General features: G+C 45.4%; 1 protein-coding gene across 4 annotated transcripts in view; it reads left to right on the forward strand.

Annotated features, from left to right (window-relative positions):
* Positions 1-15,044, forward strand: part of gask1a (golgi associated kinase 1A) — a 43,257-nt gene that overhangs the window by 5,236 nt on the left and 22,977 nt on the right. For 2 of the 4 annotated variants that reach the window (XM_034227935.1, XM_034227960.1), the window contains exons 1-3: positions 6,651-7,559; positions 8,163-9,134; positions 9,884-10,297. In XM_034227935.1, the coding sequence (XP_034083826.1) occupies positions 7,548-7,559; positions 8,163-9,134; positions 9,884-10,297 (1,398 nt within the window). In that variant the 5' untranslated portion in view covers positions 6,651-7,547. Of the gene's footprint in view, positions 1-6,650; positions 7,560-8,162; positions 9,135-9,883; positions 10,298-15,044 lie in introns of those variants that run through there. The other 2 variants (XM_034227943.1, XM_034227950.1) reach the window with 2 other exon arrangements.

Below are 15,044 nucleotides of genomic sequence, written 5' to 3' on the forward strand. Positions count from 1 at the left end.
AGCCAGAAAGCGATGCACGTTTAATCGCATGCGCGGTGCGCCGTGCGCCGTGTGTTTGTTTTACAAAAAATGGCGGAGCAAATTAAGTTGTTTGACTGTGGGGTAAAAAGTTCGGCCAACCCGTTAACATCTCAAACGAATGTTCAAAGTGAATCAACTGATAACGCGCAAATGTGTAAAGTCTTGGGAGGCGAAATATATATGTACATTCTGCTCCGTTGTGCATTCACTTCCGGTAAAAGTTCCTTCAAAATAAGAGTCCCGATCTTATTACTACCAAAATAAAAGTGCTAAACGAAACTTTACCATAGGAAAATAGAGAAGGGGGTCACATATATCATGTGTAGTCTTGACAATTTATTTTACAGTGCACTCCGCTCTGCATCAACCAAACGGCTCGCTGCGAAGGGGACCCAAGTTCCCATCAGCTAAAACACGTGGGTTTGCTATCCTGGCTCCAAAATGGTGGAATGAGCTCCCCATTGAAATCAGGACAGCAGATAGCTTACACACCTTCCGGCGCAGACTGAAAACTCATCTCTTTCGACTCCACTTCGAGCGATAGAACTATTAACAAAGCACTTATATACTAATAAAGGGCTGGCTTATCTAAAGCCAGTTGAGTAGCACTTGAAATGTTTTTGCTCTATGAAACCTGATGTACTTATATGATTCTGTTTTCTTCAAGTTTGTATTTTGTTGGTTGAACGCACTTATTGTAAGTCGCTTTGGATAAAAGCGTCAGCTAAATGCAATGTAATGTAATGTACAATTCCTTGCAAAACAACTGCCCAAAAGAATGGGCATAACTAATGAACAGAATAAGTTAGAATCTTCTAATCAGTTCTGATACAATGATAATAAATGTGTGCAATTGTCTGTGTTGAATGTTTTTTTCAATGTTATGGTTAGCAGTTATTTTTAATGAAATAAGTAAAAAATTCAAGCTCTGTTTTAAAAGAAAAAAATGTTTTATGGGCAAATATCCCATATTATATTGTATATAAGTCTCTAATGAGTGACATATATCATTAGCTGAGGTTGTGCTGATTTCTGGGATGTGCAAAACTTGATTATACTGTAAAGAAATGACAATTTATAAGGTAAAACACAAAAATATACAAAAACGGAAATGTCCTATGTGGGTCTCAGAGGGTTAAAGAGGGTTTCCCCCTTATTCAATGGGAATATTGCCGTCACACCGCTTTCAGTGCCATCCACGTGGTTTACCATCTCCGGTGTTTCGCCATTTATACGGGATGAGCTGTTAGGGAACAAACTCAACTCAGGTTTGGTAAATTTGTCACTAAAGTTTGGAAACAAGGATTCCTAACTAAGTCTTCGATTCATTCAGAGTTAAACACAGGGATGGCTCTAACGATGCCAGTGTAACCGGTCTGGTTTGACGCCACATGTGATCTCTGCGTTGTGTTGTGTTTAACGGATGCAAACGACTTCTTTCTTGCCAACCAGGATTTATTATCTGTGCAAAACAGCACATAATTACAGCAGGAAATGACTTCATCAGCTTTCTACCTTAATATTCTCCTCAGTCGGGCCTGAAGCTAACTCAGGAAAGTATACACAGAGTTCTAAATAATACAATTAATTAATACATATTCTTTTAACAGATATACATTTATCCATGGTGGCAAACCGGTTTTTCTTTGTAAATTAATATATAAAAATATAACCATTAATTTACACTTGCAAAACAAACAATACAATTTACAGTTACAAAACACAAAAAGAATACCCACATACCTGTGCAAAGCAGCATATAATTACAGCAGGAAATTACTTAATCAGCTTTCTACCTTAATACTTTCAGTGGAAGAAAACACCCACATGTTAGGTTAGCATAGCTAAACTTTAGAAAGCTCACACACACTGTTTGAAGCGCTGCACATTATATAAACTACAGTTACACACGGCAAAATATAGATATTAACTGCAACAACTTTGGCTTGTGTGAAGTGTAACATTACACAATCTATTAACATATCAACTACAACATTTATGACACCACTTGTTCCACTTACTTCTCCTCAGTCGGGCCTGAAGCTAACTGAGGAAAGTAGCGCGAGTCTACACAAATGTGCAGGTGCCAAGAGTACCAAAAATTAAACGTACTTTTCTAAATAAAAGCATCTAAAAAATAAAGTGACAGTGACAAGTTTTACAAAGAAAGTATGGACAAAAATGATTTTACTGAAATATAAACAAGTGAAGTTATACATCGGTTACACCAGCACAGGACAGATGAATGTTTTGAGTGTGGAGATATGGGAAACAGACTTTAAAGATGTATTTGACTATGAACAAAACACAGCCACAGTGAACGCCTACTGCAGAGAAGTCAGACATGAAAGGTTAATAGTCTCACAAAGATAGAGGTAGATTCCTACCTAAATGTGTGATATCAGGGGTTGGAATGTAAATGTAATACGTTTCAAGGAATAAGTGGTGGTTCTGCAAGCTATGATAGTCTTCATGTTTACCCACAGTGTCATTTTATCTTTTTTATAAATGTAATTTGAATAACACCCATATTAAGTGTGTCTCTTGTGTGTCAGCAAATTATTTTAAAATGTCAGCCCTGGTTATTTTTGGCCACGCAAATCTTCTAATCTAGATCATGCTCCACCTTTCTCTTAGGAGAACTGTGGAATGTGCAATTGGGAATATATCCAACCACATGAGCACGCCCATTGCCGACATATGGAGAGTAATTACTTTCAGAAATGTGATCATATGTCTTGGCTTCACTCCACACACAGAGATGAGGAACATAAAGCACTGCAACCTTTATTCCTTTGCCCAGGGTATACAAAACATCAGCATGTTAGCATTGCCTCACAAAGCTGATAGCATGGCTGTTAAAACTTAAGTATGGTTCTAGTAAAAGATCACTGATGGACTCTATGATATACAGTATAATGATGGTGTGAGGCTTTAATGGAAGGCTGGTCTGTACAGTGTTTGGTGATAAACATTCTGAAGTAGAAAGTGCATTGATTTGTTCAGCAGAGCAGCGATACCTTTTGAAACATTTCACTTATTGTAATAGATTAAACCCTCCCTAAAGACTGCTTTTCATTATAAACTGTTACTATGATACAAGGCTCAAGACCCAAATGCACAACACCAAAGAAGAGGTACAAATGTACAAAGGCTTGATAAACCATAGAAAGAAACACAAAACGCTCACTTGGAGGATGAAAAAATGCCTGGACACCACAGAAACATTTACACAAAGAGCAGGGTCATTTAACCCATGCCAAATGTCACCTTGGTAATTTCATCCACTGCTTCTTAGGGGAGACTTTCTGATGGGACACAGGGCAGGAAGAGCAGTGTAAGGTTTCCTCTTCACAAAGTTTCTCTGCGAGATCTTTAGATATACGCTTGTCCACAGGACATCATTCAAATACATCAATAAATGTGCACTATAAATGGAATTATCTGAAGGCACACACAGTCCGTACTGTATACTTTGTATGTATGCTAACTAAGTTATTGGCTTGTCCACATGTGTAACTGCCTACATGCATACATTCCAGCTGGGTGAATGTTAAATGCTGTTAAGGCTAATATCACATCTGATCATCATTTAATCAGGAGAGACTTATTTTGATAGAAGTTTGAATAGTCTTTGGCAATTAGACCCTATCTTTATACCATGTAATTTAAAGGAGAGGTCATTTGGAGTGGACTTCAATGCCATGAAGCCTGAAAGAACCACTAACTGCAGAGAGGGGAGAACAGATTTAAAATGTGACAGCTGCACAGTGATTGGCTGTTGGGGATCATGGGAAAATGTAGTCGGTCAATTAAAAGAGTAGCATTTTAGAGGCTGCTGGGGAAGTGAGAGAGAGAATGAATATCGTAGGAAGTCCTCTTGATTGAGTACATCTAGCCTTTCCACAACTATATAATGTATAGATCTACATCAGGCATGTTTGCTCCTGCTCCAGACAATACTGCTGCCTTATCTTCTTTACCGTATGCTTTCATGCATGTGAATGCATTTTGTCTTTCACGATAAGTGCTGGATGCGTGGTGCAAAGTCTGAGATGAGGATGCAACAAATGAAATAATACAACCATACCCTGTAATAAAGTGATCCCTATTTGACTACATTCTTGTCCATTTTTTTTGCACTAGAGTAAGTGATTGCCTTTGCCCAAAGTGTCTCTGAGGAAATTGGTAACACCTGCCGACTTTCTGCCAGTCAAACAGAAAGATGGAATATGATGAAGTGAGCCCTATTCTATCTTTAAGAAATTAAGACTTAACAACTCAAATGTAACTGGGTTGTCAATGTGAGGCTTTCTGTCATGAAGATTTGTTTATGGGTTTTAGGAAAGCCTGTTTTTGCACCTAAATGATTTGGCAAAATATAAATTGACTGCCAACTATGTGCCCTTTGAGTCCTTTCAGAAATATAACTCAGCGTTTGTAATCACTCCCAACCTGATGGCTTGTTTCCAGCGGTTGTTGGACAGGATTCCCCCTTGGGGCATGCTTCTTATGTTAATCCTCTTATAGTTGTTTGTGTGACTCATAAGTTCCTCCTGTATGTGATTCCCCTGCACTCCTCCTCTCCTGAGGCTAGCTGGCTATCTGCAGAACTTGTTGCATGTCTCAACATAATGCTGAATACTTTCCTGCAGCCCTGAGCTGGAAGAGAAGAACAGCGATATAAAAAGAGAGAGGAAAGACAGCTTTTAGACACCTGCTCCATCAGGAGTAGGGATGGTTATACGGGGAATAGGTGTGTGTGCATTAACACACAACTCTTCTGGTGTTTGTAGGATGTGGCTTTACAGTATTTCTTATTATTTCTTATTTCAAATCGCATTAACACCAAATCCCAGCATGCATTGCGGCTAAACCATTCAATCATCGAGCTGAGGATCTTGCCTACGTCTGTTTCCGGTTTCGTTTATATATTTTTGTTATACACACATTCCTTCACATTTCAATTTAAATTTACATTAAAGTATTTTGTGAGGCCTTCTAACATGTTTTTAAATATAACTACGGTTGTAGTTGAAGAGTTTGTAAATGAACATGAACCGAAGCTGTTGCCTGGCAACGCAATCGCACAACGTCACGTCCGTTAATTCCACATCCACACGCATGGATTAACATCGATGTAATACATTAATGTAGCCGTTGTTTCTGCTAAAAGAGGTGTCAACCAGCTGGGGCAACAAGAAAATTGGCGTAATCGAGTGTGACTATTAAAAAATAAATCATTATTATATTCATATTGACAATAACAACCGACCGTCGGGTAGCATTTGCTTGGCATTTCCGGGTATTTCTCCACTGGTTAACATGGGTTAACAATACCATGTAACTGTCACGTTTGAAGGGACGAAATCGTGACATCTTCACGTCTCCCAGCATGGTAAATCGTCACATGTTCACGTCTTGCCGTGATACCGGGTTGCATTTAAAATATGAGGACGATGTGATGATCAAAGTTATACAGAGCTGAGGTAATGTTTCTAATCGTTTAATATTAATTTAACATGTATTTAAGAAGAATAAATTAGGAAACAAGTGTAAAAAACAACATAATATATATAATTATGTATTATTATTTATATAATAATAATAATAACAACAACATAAGTACAGTACTTGATTATATGTAATTGGTAACTTTCCAACATATAAATATTCAGCTTGCCCAAAACTGCTGTAAGGTCTTGCAGCAGGATTTGCTAAAGCGGCTAACGAAGGTGCGTCTCTGGAGCTGCAGTCCACTCACCCCCCACGGAAGTTGTCAGTTTGGTGTGTAAGAGGCTTTAAGCCCCGGACACACCAAGACGATTTTGGCCGTCGATGGATGTCAGGCCGACGATGAGCGTCTTGTCGCCCTACTCAGATTGGTGTGTCCCGCACCGTTGTGTCTTTTCGGCCGTGCCGACACCTTTTTGGCCGAAAACCTACCGATTCTATGTTAAATCGGTAGGCAATTGGCCAAAGGCTGTCGGTCAAATAAATCACTCCGATTGGCTGTTTAGCTAGCGAATCAGTGCATGGGGCTTTCCCGAACCTGTGTCGAGAGCTGGAGTTAAATGAAATCTCAGATTTGCCTTCTTAATAATAATAATAATAATAATAATAATAATAATGGGTTCCATTTATAAAACACCTCATATTTGACTCCAAAAATAATAGTTTGTTTGGGTCCCTCACTTCCGTTTCGCTTCTCATGCACTGATTCACTAAGCTGAAAAGCCAATCAGAGTGATTTATTTGGCCGACAGCCTCCCGATTCGACATGTCGAATCGGCGGTGGAAGGTGTCGGCACGGCCGAAAAACCCGACATCTATCGACGCCGATAATCGGCTCGGTGTGTAAAGGTAGGGACACACCAAGCTGACACCAAAGAACTCACACAGACGGACCCGACTGTTGTGTCGCCTCACGTCTAATGCGTCTTGGCCAACAGTCGCACTGGAACACACCGCAAAGACTTCAGCCGATGGCCAAGTAGCACGTACGAACTGCACATGCGTGAGTGGCAATAACTCTCCTTACCAGCAGGCGGCGGTAGTGTGTGTTCGTCATTCAAAAGAGGCAACAACCGGAAGACAGACTGCGTGATACACCGAGAGAAGAAGAACAGACTGCGGGATATAAACAAACAACAAATAGCGTGTGCGTTCCATTTTCACTCTACAACGAGAAGCTCATGGGGCTTAGGCGATTGCCTACCGATTCGTGTCGAATCGGTAGGCTGTCGGCCAAAAAGGTGTCGGTACGGCCGAAAAGACACGACGGTGCGGGACACACTAATCTGAGTAGGGCGACAGGACGCTCATCGTTGGCCTGACATCCATCGACAGCCAAAATCGGCTTGGTGTGTCCGGGGCTAAACAGCCTTACACGGCAGGAAGTGAGGGACAGGGACCACAGGACAGGGTAGTTATCTAACTGTTTGTAGTCTGATAAACAGTAAATTGATCAAATTTAGTGCCAGAATAGACGTGAGATTACTTGAGAGTTATTGAGAAGGGGACATCAAACATCCATACTCAGACGCATTGATGTACATCAACGCTTTCACCATTCCGAAGTGGCTAAATCTAAACAGAGTTTTAAAAACGTTTAACGCAGGAGGGACTGCAGACTACTGGGAGACAAGTAAATCAATAACACCCTAAGCAATTAAATGACAATCAAAGTAGTTTACTTATCATTTTCTGTCCATCACTCATTTGTTCATCAAGTTATTGTTGTAGATATAAGGTTTTTGTTTTAGAAAAGGTAAAGAAATATAAGCACTGTGAGTGTTACCACCTCCCTCATGCTGCTGGAGTGAGACAGAGGTAGGCAATCTTCAGATTTGCTGTGAAAGACATACAGCATTCAGAGGTTAGCAGCCTCTCAGCAATAATCCCATTCCTTTAGTGTGATGCAGCAAAGACTCAGTAACATTACTTCGTTAACTCCCTACAAGGTACTTTAGCTGCCAGAGTTCACCTCCACCTGGTGGACCACCTCACCATGACAAAGTAAAACGATGTTAACAATGGTAAGATATATATTTGAGTCTCACATTGGGATCCTGCTCCTATAAAAAAAAAGCGTGGGAGACAGGTTCAGGGCATTCCTGCTGTTGGAAATAATAATGGAACACTTTCACAGGTGTAGGGACATGGGAAAGTTGTTAACAGCACTGAGATGTGGAAGACAGCTCAATGGTGTGAAACATTCCTTCACTCTGCATCCACAGAAATAGGGGAAGGGAGGAGGAGCAGTCAGAGGCAGACTTTTTCTTGTTGTTGTGCATTGGATAAGTCCTATTCAGCTGGAAATTACAAGAAACACAGAGCAGGCCTCAACAAGCTTTATATTCTGATACTTGTATATTCAGAATTGTGTAGATGTTTAAGCTATGCTCCCTCTGTCAGCAAATTCTCAAAGGTTACACATGTCTGTTGTGATTTCACTCCTCTGCACAGTGTGTTTTGCTCCCTTCCCATGTTCAGTGTGACTCAGTTGCTCTCAGTGCAGCCTTTGGTTAACCCCTCTGGAATCTGAGCGCTACATTCTGTCTAGTGCAAAAGCTATCTTTGAGATGTATGCTACCACCCCGTTATAATCATGGTTCTTTTTGTCTATTTTTTTCTCACAGGCCTGGCGCATGTGGTCAAAACTTTGCTGTGGTCAAAAGGGGCTGCTCTTCCTCTTTCCCCTCTTCCTCCTCTTCCTCGCGATCTTTGTGATGGCTATGACCCAGCCCCGTCCTTTGCCGCGCTCTGACATGGACTGGAGGTCGTCCCGAGCCCTGAGCTCCACCGGGGAGCTGAGACCCAGGCCCAGAGACATGAATTCACCCCCTGTTTCTTCTAACCAGCTGCAACTCACTCACATCCAGAGCAGGACCCGGAAACCCTCTCCAAAAGACTCATTTAAACATTCAGTGCCAGCTAAACCTGTTGCTCGTGAGGACAAAAACAACATAAAAGACAGAGGTCACCCAGACTTTGTCAGAAATAAACATAAAAACAATGGCATTGCTTCAAAAAGAAAAGAATTGGCAGGCGCCAATCTCTCTCGGTTTACAGTTAACAACACAGGGCCAAAACATAGAATTAAGCCAAGCGACCACGGTGCTGTGGTGAAGCACTCTGCACGGGTAAATGGCAGTCAGGCAGCCAGATGGCACAGGAAAGCAGACACACCAATACAAAGTGCAAAGCTAGGTCAACATCACAAGGAAAACAACAGACCAGCAACAAATCACTCTGGGAAATCTGGCAAAGTCGCTAAGGATTGGCAGGCTGTGAAAAAGTCCTCTAGGGATCTGAAAAAACAACACAATCCCTCGGAAGAGAAGGAAAAGAATCCTGGCTCGGCTTTGTCCAACCAAAAGACAGCCATGAAGAAAAAGGAGGGCGCCTGGTGTCGGAGCTTCAGAGAGCAGGACTTCCCAGGCAGTGACCGGAGGAGGATCAGGGTCAGCGCAGAGCTCCAGCCCTGGCTCAGCAAGGAGGACATCCAGAAGATGGAGCTCCTGGCAGGGGGCCAGGTGGTCAGTAAGGCCAGGGTGCCAGCACATGGACAGGTGCTCCAAGTGGCACTGGATCCTCCTGCACCCCAGCAGGTACACAGATACACTGTTTGGAATGAACTGTTTGTAGATGATATGTTTTTATATATGTAGCTCTTTTTGGCAGCTATGTGCTAGTGATGCGCTGTGCAGTTTTCACCGCAGTTGTGTTAAGGTTACTCTAAAAACTGGACCCAGTCGCAGAACACAGACTCGAGAGGGAATGAAGTTTTACAGATTTACAGAGGTTGTACTCAGTCAAGAGATGAGGGAAGGGCTAGATATGGCAGGATAGTGGAGGTATGGAAGGGGAGGCAGGCAGGTGAGGCCTGAAGCCTAATGGTGTGGCAAAGGGAGAAGCAAGCAGGCTGTCGGGAGGGTCCATTGGCAGGTGAGCTGATGATCCACTGGTGGCACAAGGAGAAATATTAGCATCAAAACACAGGAAAATACTCTGGCAAGGAAACTCCAGTTGCTGGAGGACTGTAGTAGATATGCTGTGCGACAGAGTATTACAGTTGAGGGCGAGGAGCTTCACTGCCTGGAATCATCAGCTATCATTGTCAATATAACGCACACTTCAGTATTATCCACATAATATCAGGCAATATTTCCCTTTAACTGCTGGCTAAAAGTTTTTTTTGATTGTTTTACTTACATATACAAATTGTATCTACAAAGTGAGGCCATTCCAACGAAAATATTCTTAGCTTTTACCTGAGGCACCAGGTATTGGGCTAAGTGTCTAAAACAAAAAGGTGTTTTATAAATAAGAGTTGTAAAAATGTATTTCTCCCTCACAGAAGAGTGATCCACCTTCCCAAAGCCATGCAGAGACCCACAGTGAGCGCTGCCAGCAGGGGCTTTGCTCCCTGGTCAAACGCACTGAGGACTGGTTTGAAGTGTTCTCCTTCCATCTGGACCGGGTGCTGGGACTCAACAGGAGTCTCCCTGCTGTGCTGAGGACTTTCCACAGTGACATTTTACCGTACCGATATATCAGCGGCACACCCAGACCTGTAGTGTGGTGGGATCCAGACATTAAACACCTGGCTGATAAAGACAATGACCAGAACTCAGTACCGCTCAGCTGGGCCAGGTACCAGAAGCTGCTGCAGGCCCACTGTGGGAGTGAAGCAAACCTGAAGACAGCGCCCTGTGTGGGAGTAGACCACCCAGAGTGGGGGAGACTGGCTCTCTTCGACTTCTTATTACAGGTAAGCTCTGTACCACGCTTACCCTCAGTACCCACATGTGTGCACAGAAGACCACACACACAACATGACTCGTACAGGGACAGCAGTACTACACAGAACAGTGGCATGTTCAAATTAAAGGGATTTGGGCTAGTGAGAAAAGAGGACAGAGTCTACATACCAGAGGTCGCGTTAACCGAATATTTTCCGTCAATGACGGATTTTTTCTAACAATGACGGAAAAATCTGAAAGCAGTCCGTCATTTTGACAGATTAGAACACAACTCGGAACAGCGCCACAATGTCCACCAGCGGCCCACATTATATTACATCCTTAGTGGCCAGGTCGACTGAGGGCGATCTACTGTACTCTACTGTAGTCTGTAACTATTATTTAGTCATTCACACCCCTGTCCATGGTGGCGAGTGGGTGTATATTAAGTAGCTATTGTCTAGTCTTGTTTTTGACCTCGTTGATGACCTCGTTGTTTAACCGGCTTTAGCAATCACAAAATGTCACGGCAGCTGATCGTCCGAAGCTTTTTTAATAAGCCCAGTAATTGTGATGGTGTGGATAAACGAGGTGAAAAAAAGAGGGATTGATGCGGTGGAGGATGAAGGACAAGCCAGTAAGACTAAAACTGACAACGTTCAGCCAGCGGCAGAGGGGCAATCAAGTGGCAGAGGGGCAATCAAGTGGCAGAGGGGCAAGCAAGTGGCAAGGAGTTCAAGCGGGAGTACTGGGTTCAGTGGGAGCAAGAGTTTAAGTGGCTGAGGAGGGAAGATGGCAACATTTTCTGCGACATCTGTAGAAAAGCTAAGATGAGTAACGGATTTGTCCGAGGGTGCACGACGATGCAGAAATCAGCGTGCTGTGCTGTCAGTGCAGGAACAAATAAATCATTCATGTTCGTGTTGACATGAAAAGTGACCACACGGTCGGTGTCTCTGTTCATCTTTTTGTTTCTCCATGCCCTTAAAAGTTCTGTACTGTATGAATCATTAAAACATGAATGAATGAATATTTGCTGCTCAAACATACATATTAAATAGGTCTCATCTCATCATTAAAACATGAAAAATAAAGTGACGGATAATAATGGATTATGACGGAAATGTTACGATCCTGTCCGTCAAAATGACGGACAACCAAAAAGTCTAGCGCAACCACTGCTACATACAGTAGATCACCAAGAGCTATGGAGGAGGGGAGACATACTGGAACTGGGTAAGTAAATGTATTGTAATTTAATTGGATTATATAGAAACGCATGTTTGACTGAAGTTTAGTCCAGCAAATCAGTCGATTCAAAGTAAGCTGAAGGAGCTAGGTTTCTGTAAGCAGCTAATGCTGGCGTCACCTAGCACATTGAAGTGGAGCAGAAGAGTTCAACTGGATGTCTGCATAATGGGTCATATTTTTTTAGTTCCAGTTAAAATGCTGTCTACGAAACTCCTTTGTCTTGCTTTGGCATGGCTGGTGCTTCAGGAAAATGCTGGTTTATAAGGACACAGGCTTGATCACCAAGTTGGCTGCAGCTGTGATAGCCACTCCTGCCAGCCTGCAAATTGCTCTCAACACAAACCAATGGGCCTTTAGCAGGTTGAATGGTGATTAACATTGATAATGGCTGCCACAACAACACTAACGGGATTTCAAAATTAAACCACAAAAACAACCCTAACTGGAGTTAAAGCTTAAAAACCTTGTAAGATCACAGATAAAACGTTTTAAAGAAGATATACCCCAAAAAAATCTTTGCACTCAAGATTCTTGAAGTTTAAGTGCACTTCATAGCAGTTTCTCTGTCAACGAAAATAAATGTAAACCTGCTGTTGTCCTCAACACATTGCTTACTATTTCTAAACGTATCAACTTTAATATAAAACTAATTCAGAATATCAGCTCTCAGTACAATATTTTTTTTTAAAAACACTCAAATGTTAAAACTGTTACGGTGTGCAGGAAGCAGGACCCAAATGCAGATTTAAGTGACAAAATAATTCCTTTATTTCAAGGCTACAAATCTCCAGACAGAACAGAACACAGAGACTAGAGAAGGAACTTGAGAGGAAACTGGAGAGGGGACTAGAGAGGGGACTAGAGAGGTGACTAAAGGGGAAACTGGAGAAGGGACTAGGGAAGTGACTAGAGGAGGTACTTGAGAAAGGAATTGAGTAGGGACTAGAGAAGGGACTAGAGAAGGGACTAGGAAAGTGACCTGAGGAGGAACTAGGGAAGGGACTAGAGAAGGGACTATGGCAGCTGGGGCCGGGACTGGGTCTGGAACCATGGCTTTTGGGGCCGAGACTGGGGCCGGGACCATGGCTGCTGGGGCCAGAACTGGGGCTGAAACCATGGCTGCTGGGGTCTGTACTAGGTCTGGAACCATGGCTGCTGGGGCCTGTACTGGGGCTGTAACCATGGCTGCTGGGGGCTGAACTGGTTCTGGAACCCTGGCCCTTTGGGCTCGTGCTGCCAACCTGGCCTTGCGACTCCTTCCTTTAGGAGCCGTTTGGAGGCTCCGTGGACCTCCAAAGGCCAGACGAGTACCAGCTAATGGCTCCTGGACAGTAGCAAACACTGGGTGAGAAGCAGGGGCTGACGCCAGACGGACCACACCAATGCGTGTGGTATCAAAACGGGAGTTGGGAGGCCTGGGGCTGTGAGGCAGGGGATAACACACCGTGAGAAAATCCAAAATCCTGCCCGATAAGAACTTAACCAAGCCTGGCTTCTCCATCGTAATCCGGCGTGCCTCTGCCAGAACAGCCTCTCGCTGCTGAACCCTGGACGCTCCCAACCATCGATACGAGCAGTCATCCAAAGCAAAGGAAAACTCCAATAGCTCCTGCTCAAAGGGATCTGCTGGGCCCATACTTAAGGTCGGGTTGTAATGTTACGGTGTGCAGGAAGCAGGACCCAAATGCAGATTTAAGTGACAAAATAATTCCTTTATTTCAAGGCTACACATCTCCAGACAGAACAGAACACTCACCGCAGTTTACTCACAACACAAGACAACCCGACAAAGAGAGACAGAAAACCCAGAACTTAAATACACCCAGGACTAATCACATAAACACGAGACAGGTGAGGAGGGAGGAGAAAACACAGAGGTACCAGGTGAACACAATCGGGGAGGGAAACAGACAGAAAGCAAACAGGCAGGAAACGGGGGTGAACACTTTACAAAATAAAACGGGAAACCCAAAGATAGAAAAAGACAAGAAAAACACCAACACAGACAGATCCTAACAGTACCCCCCCCTCAAGGGACGGATCCCAGACGTCCCAAAACAAAACAAAAAAAAATCCAAAACCCCAAGCAGGGTGGGTGGAGGGGGTCCGGAGGATGGACGCATCACTAAGCCACCAGGGTGGGTGGAGGGGGTCAGGAGGACGGGACTGAACTGACCGCCCAGGGGCACGGCAGAGGACCAGGAAGGGGTCTCGGGCGGACGGCCCGGGGGAAAGGCAGAGTCCAAAAAGGGGAATTCGGGCGGACGGCCCGGGGGCAAGGCAGAGGACCAGGAAGGGGTCTCGGGCGGACGGCCCGGGGGCAAGACAGAGTCCAAGGTGAGGACCATGGAGGGGCGAAAGCAGCGGCAGGAAGAGTCAGGGGGCCGGGCCCGAGGGCGAAGGCAGGAAGAGTCAGTGGACCGGGCCCGAGGGCGAGGACCGCGGCACTCAGGGGGCCGGGCTCGAGGGCGAAGACCGCGGCTCTCAGGGGGCCGGGCTCGAGGGCGAAGACCGCGACTCTCAGGGGGCCGGGCTCGAGGGCGAAGACCGGACAGCTCCGGAGGCCGGGCAGGAGCCGGTGTCGACCGGACAGGATCCGGAGCCGGTGGGACAGGTGTCGGCAAGATTCCCCACGGAAGAGGACCAGGAGTTGGCAGGACCCCCGGCAGAAGCGCAGTCGGCGGGACCCCCAACGGGACAGGACATAGGGTTGGCAGGACCCCCGGCAGGAGGGCAGTCGGCGGGACCCCCAACGGGACAGGACACAGGATTGGCAGGACCCCCGGCAGGAGCGCAGTCGGTGGGACCTCCAACGGGACAGGACATAGGGTTGGCAGGATCCCCGGCAGAAGAGCAGTCTGCGGGACCTCCAACGGGACAAGACATGGAGTTGGCAGGACCCCCGGCAGAAGAGTAGTCTGCTGGACCTCCAACGGGACAAAGCATGGAGTTGGCAGGACCCCCGGCAGAAGAGTAGTCTGCGGGACCTCCAACGGCACAGGACCTGGAGCTGGCAGGACCCCCGGCAGAAGAGCAGTCCGCGGGACCTCCAACGGCACAGGACATGGGGTTGGCAGGACCCCCGGCAGAAGAGTAGTCTGCGGGACTTCCAACGGCACAGGACATGGAATTGGCAGGACCTCCGGCAGAAGAGCAGTCTGCGGGACCTCCAACGGCACAGGACATGGGGTTGGCAGGACCCCCGGCAGAAGAGTAGTCTGCGGGACCTCCAACGGCACAGGACATGGAATTGGCAGGACCCCCGGCAGAAGAGTAGTCTGCGGGACCTCCAACGGCACAGGACATGGGGTTGGCAGGACCCCCGGCAGAAGAGCAGTCTGTGGGACCTCCAACGGCACAGGACATGGGGTTGGCAGGACCCCTGGCAGAAGAGTAGTCGGTGGGACCTCCAACGAGACAGGACAAGGAGCTGGCAGGACCCCCGGCAGGAGAGTAGACGGCGGGACCTCCAAGGGGACAGGACAAAGAGTTGGCAGGACCCCCGGCAGGGAGAGTAGTCGGCGG

The sequence above is a fragment of the Gymnodraco acuticeps genome, unplaced genomic scaffold (assembly GCF_902827175.1).
Source record: "Gymnodraco acuticeps unplaced genomic scaffold, fGymAcu1.1, whole genome shotgun sequence".
Taxonomy (NCBI): Eukaryota; Metazoa; Chordata; class Actinopteri; order Perciformes; family Bathydraconidae; genus Gymnodraco; species Gymnodraco acuticeps.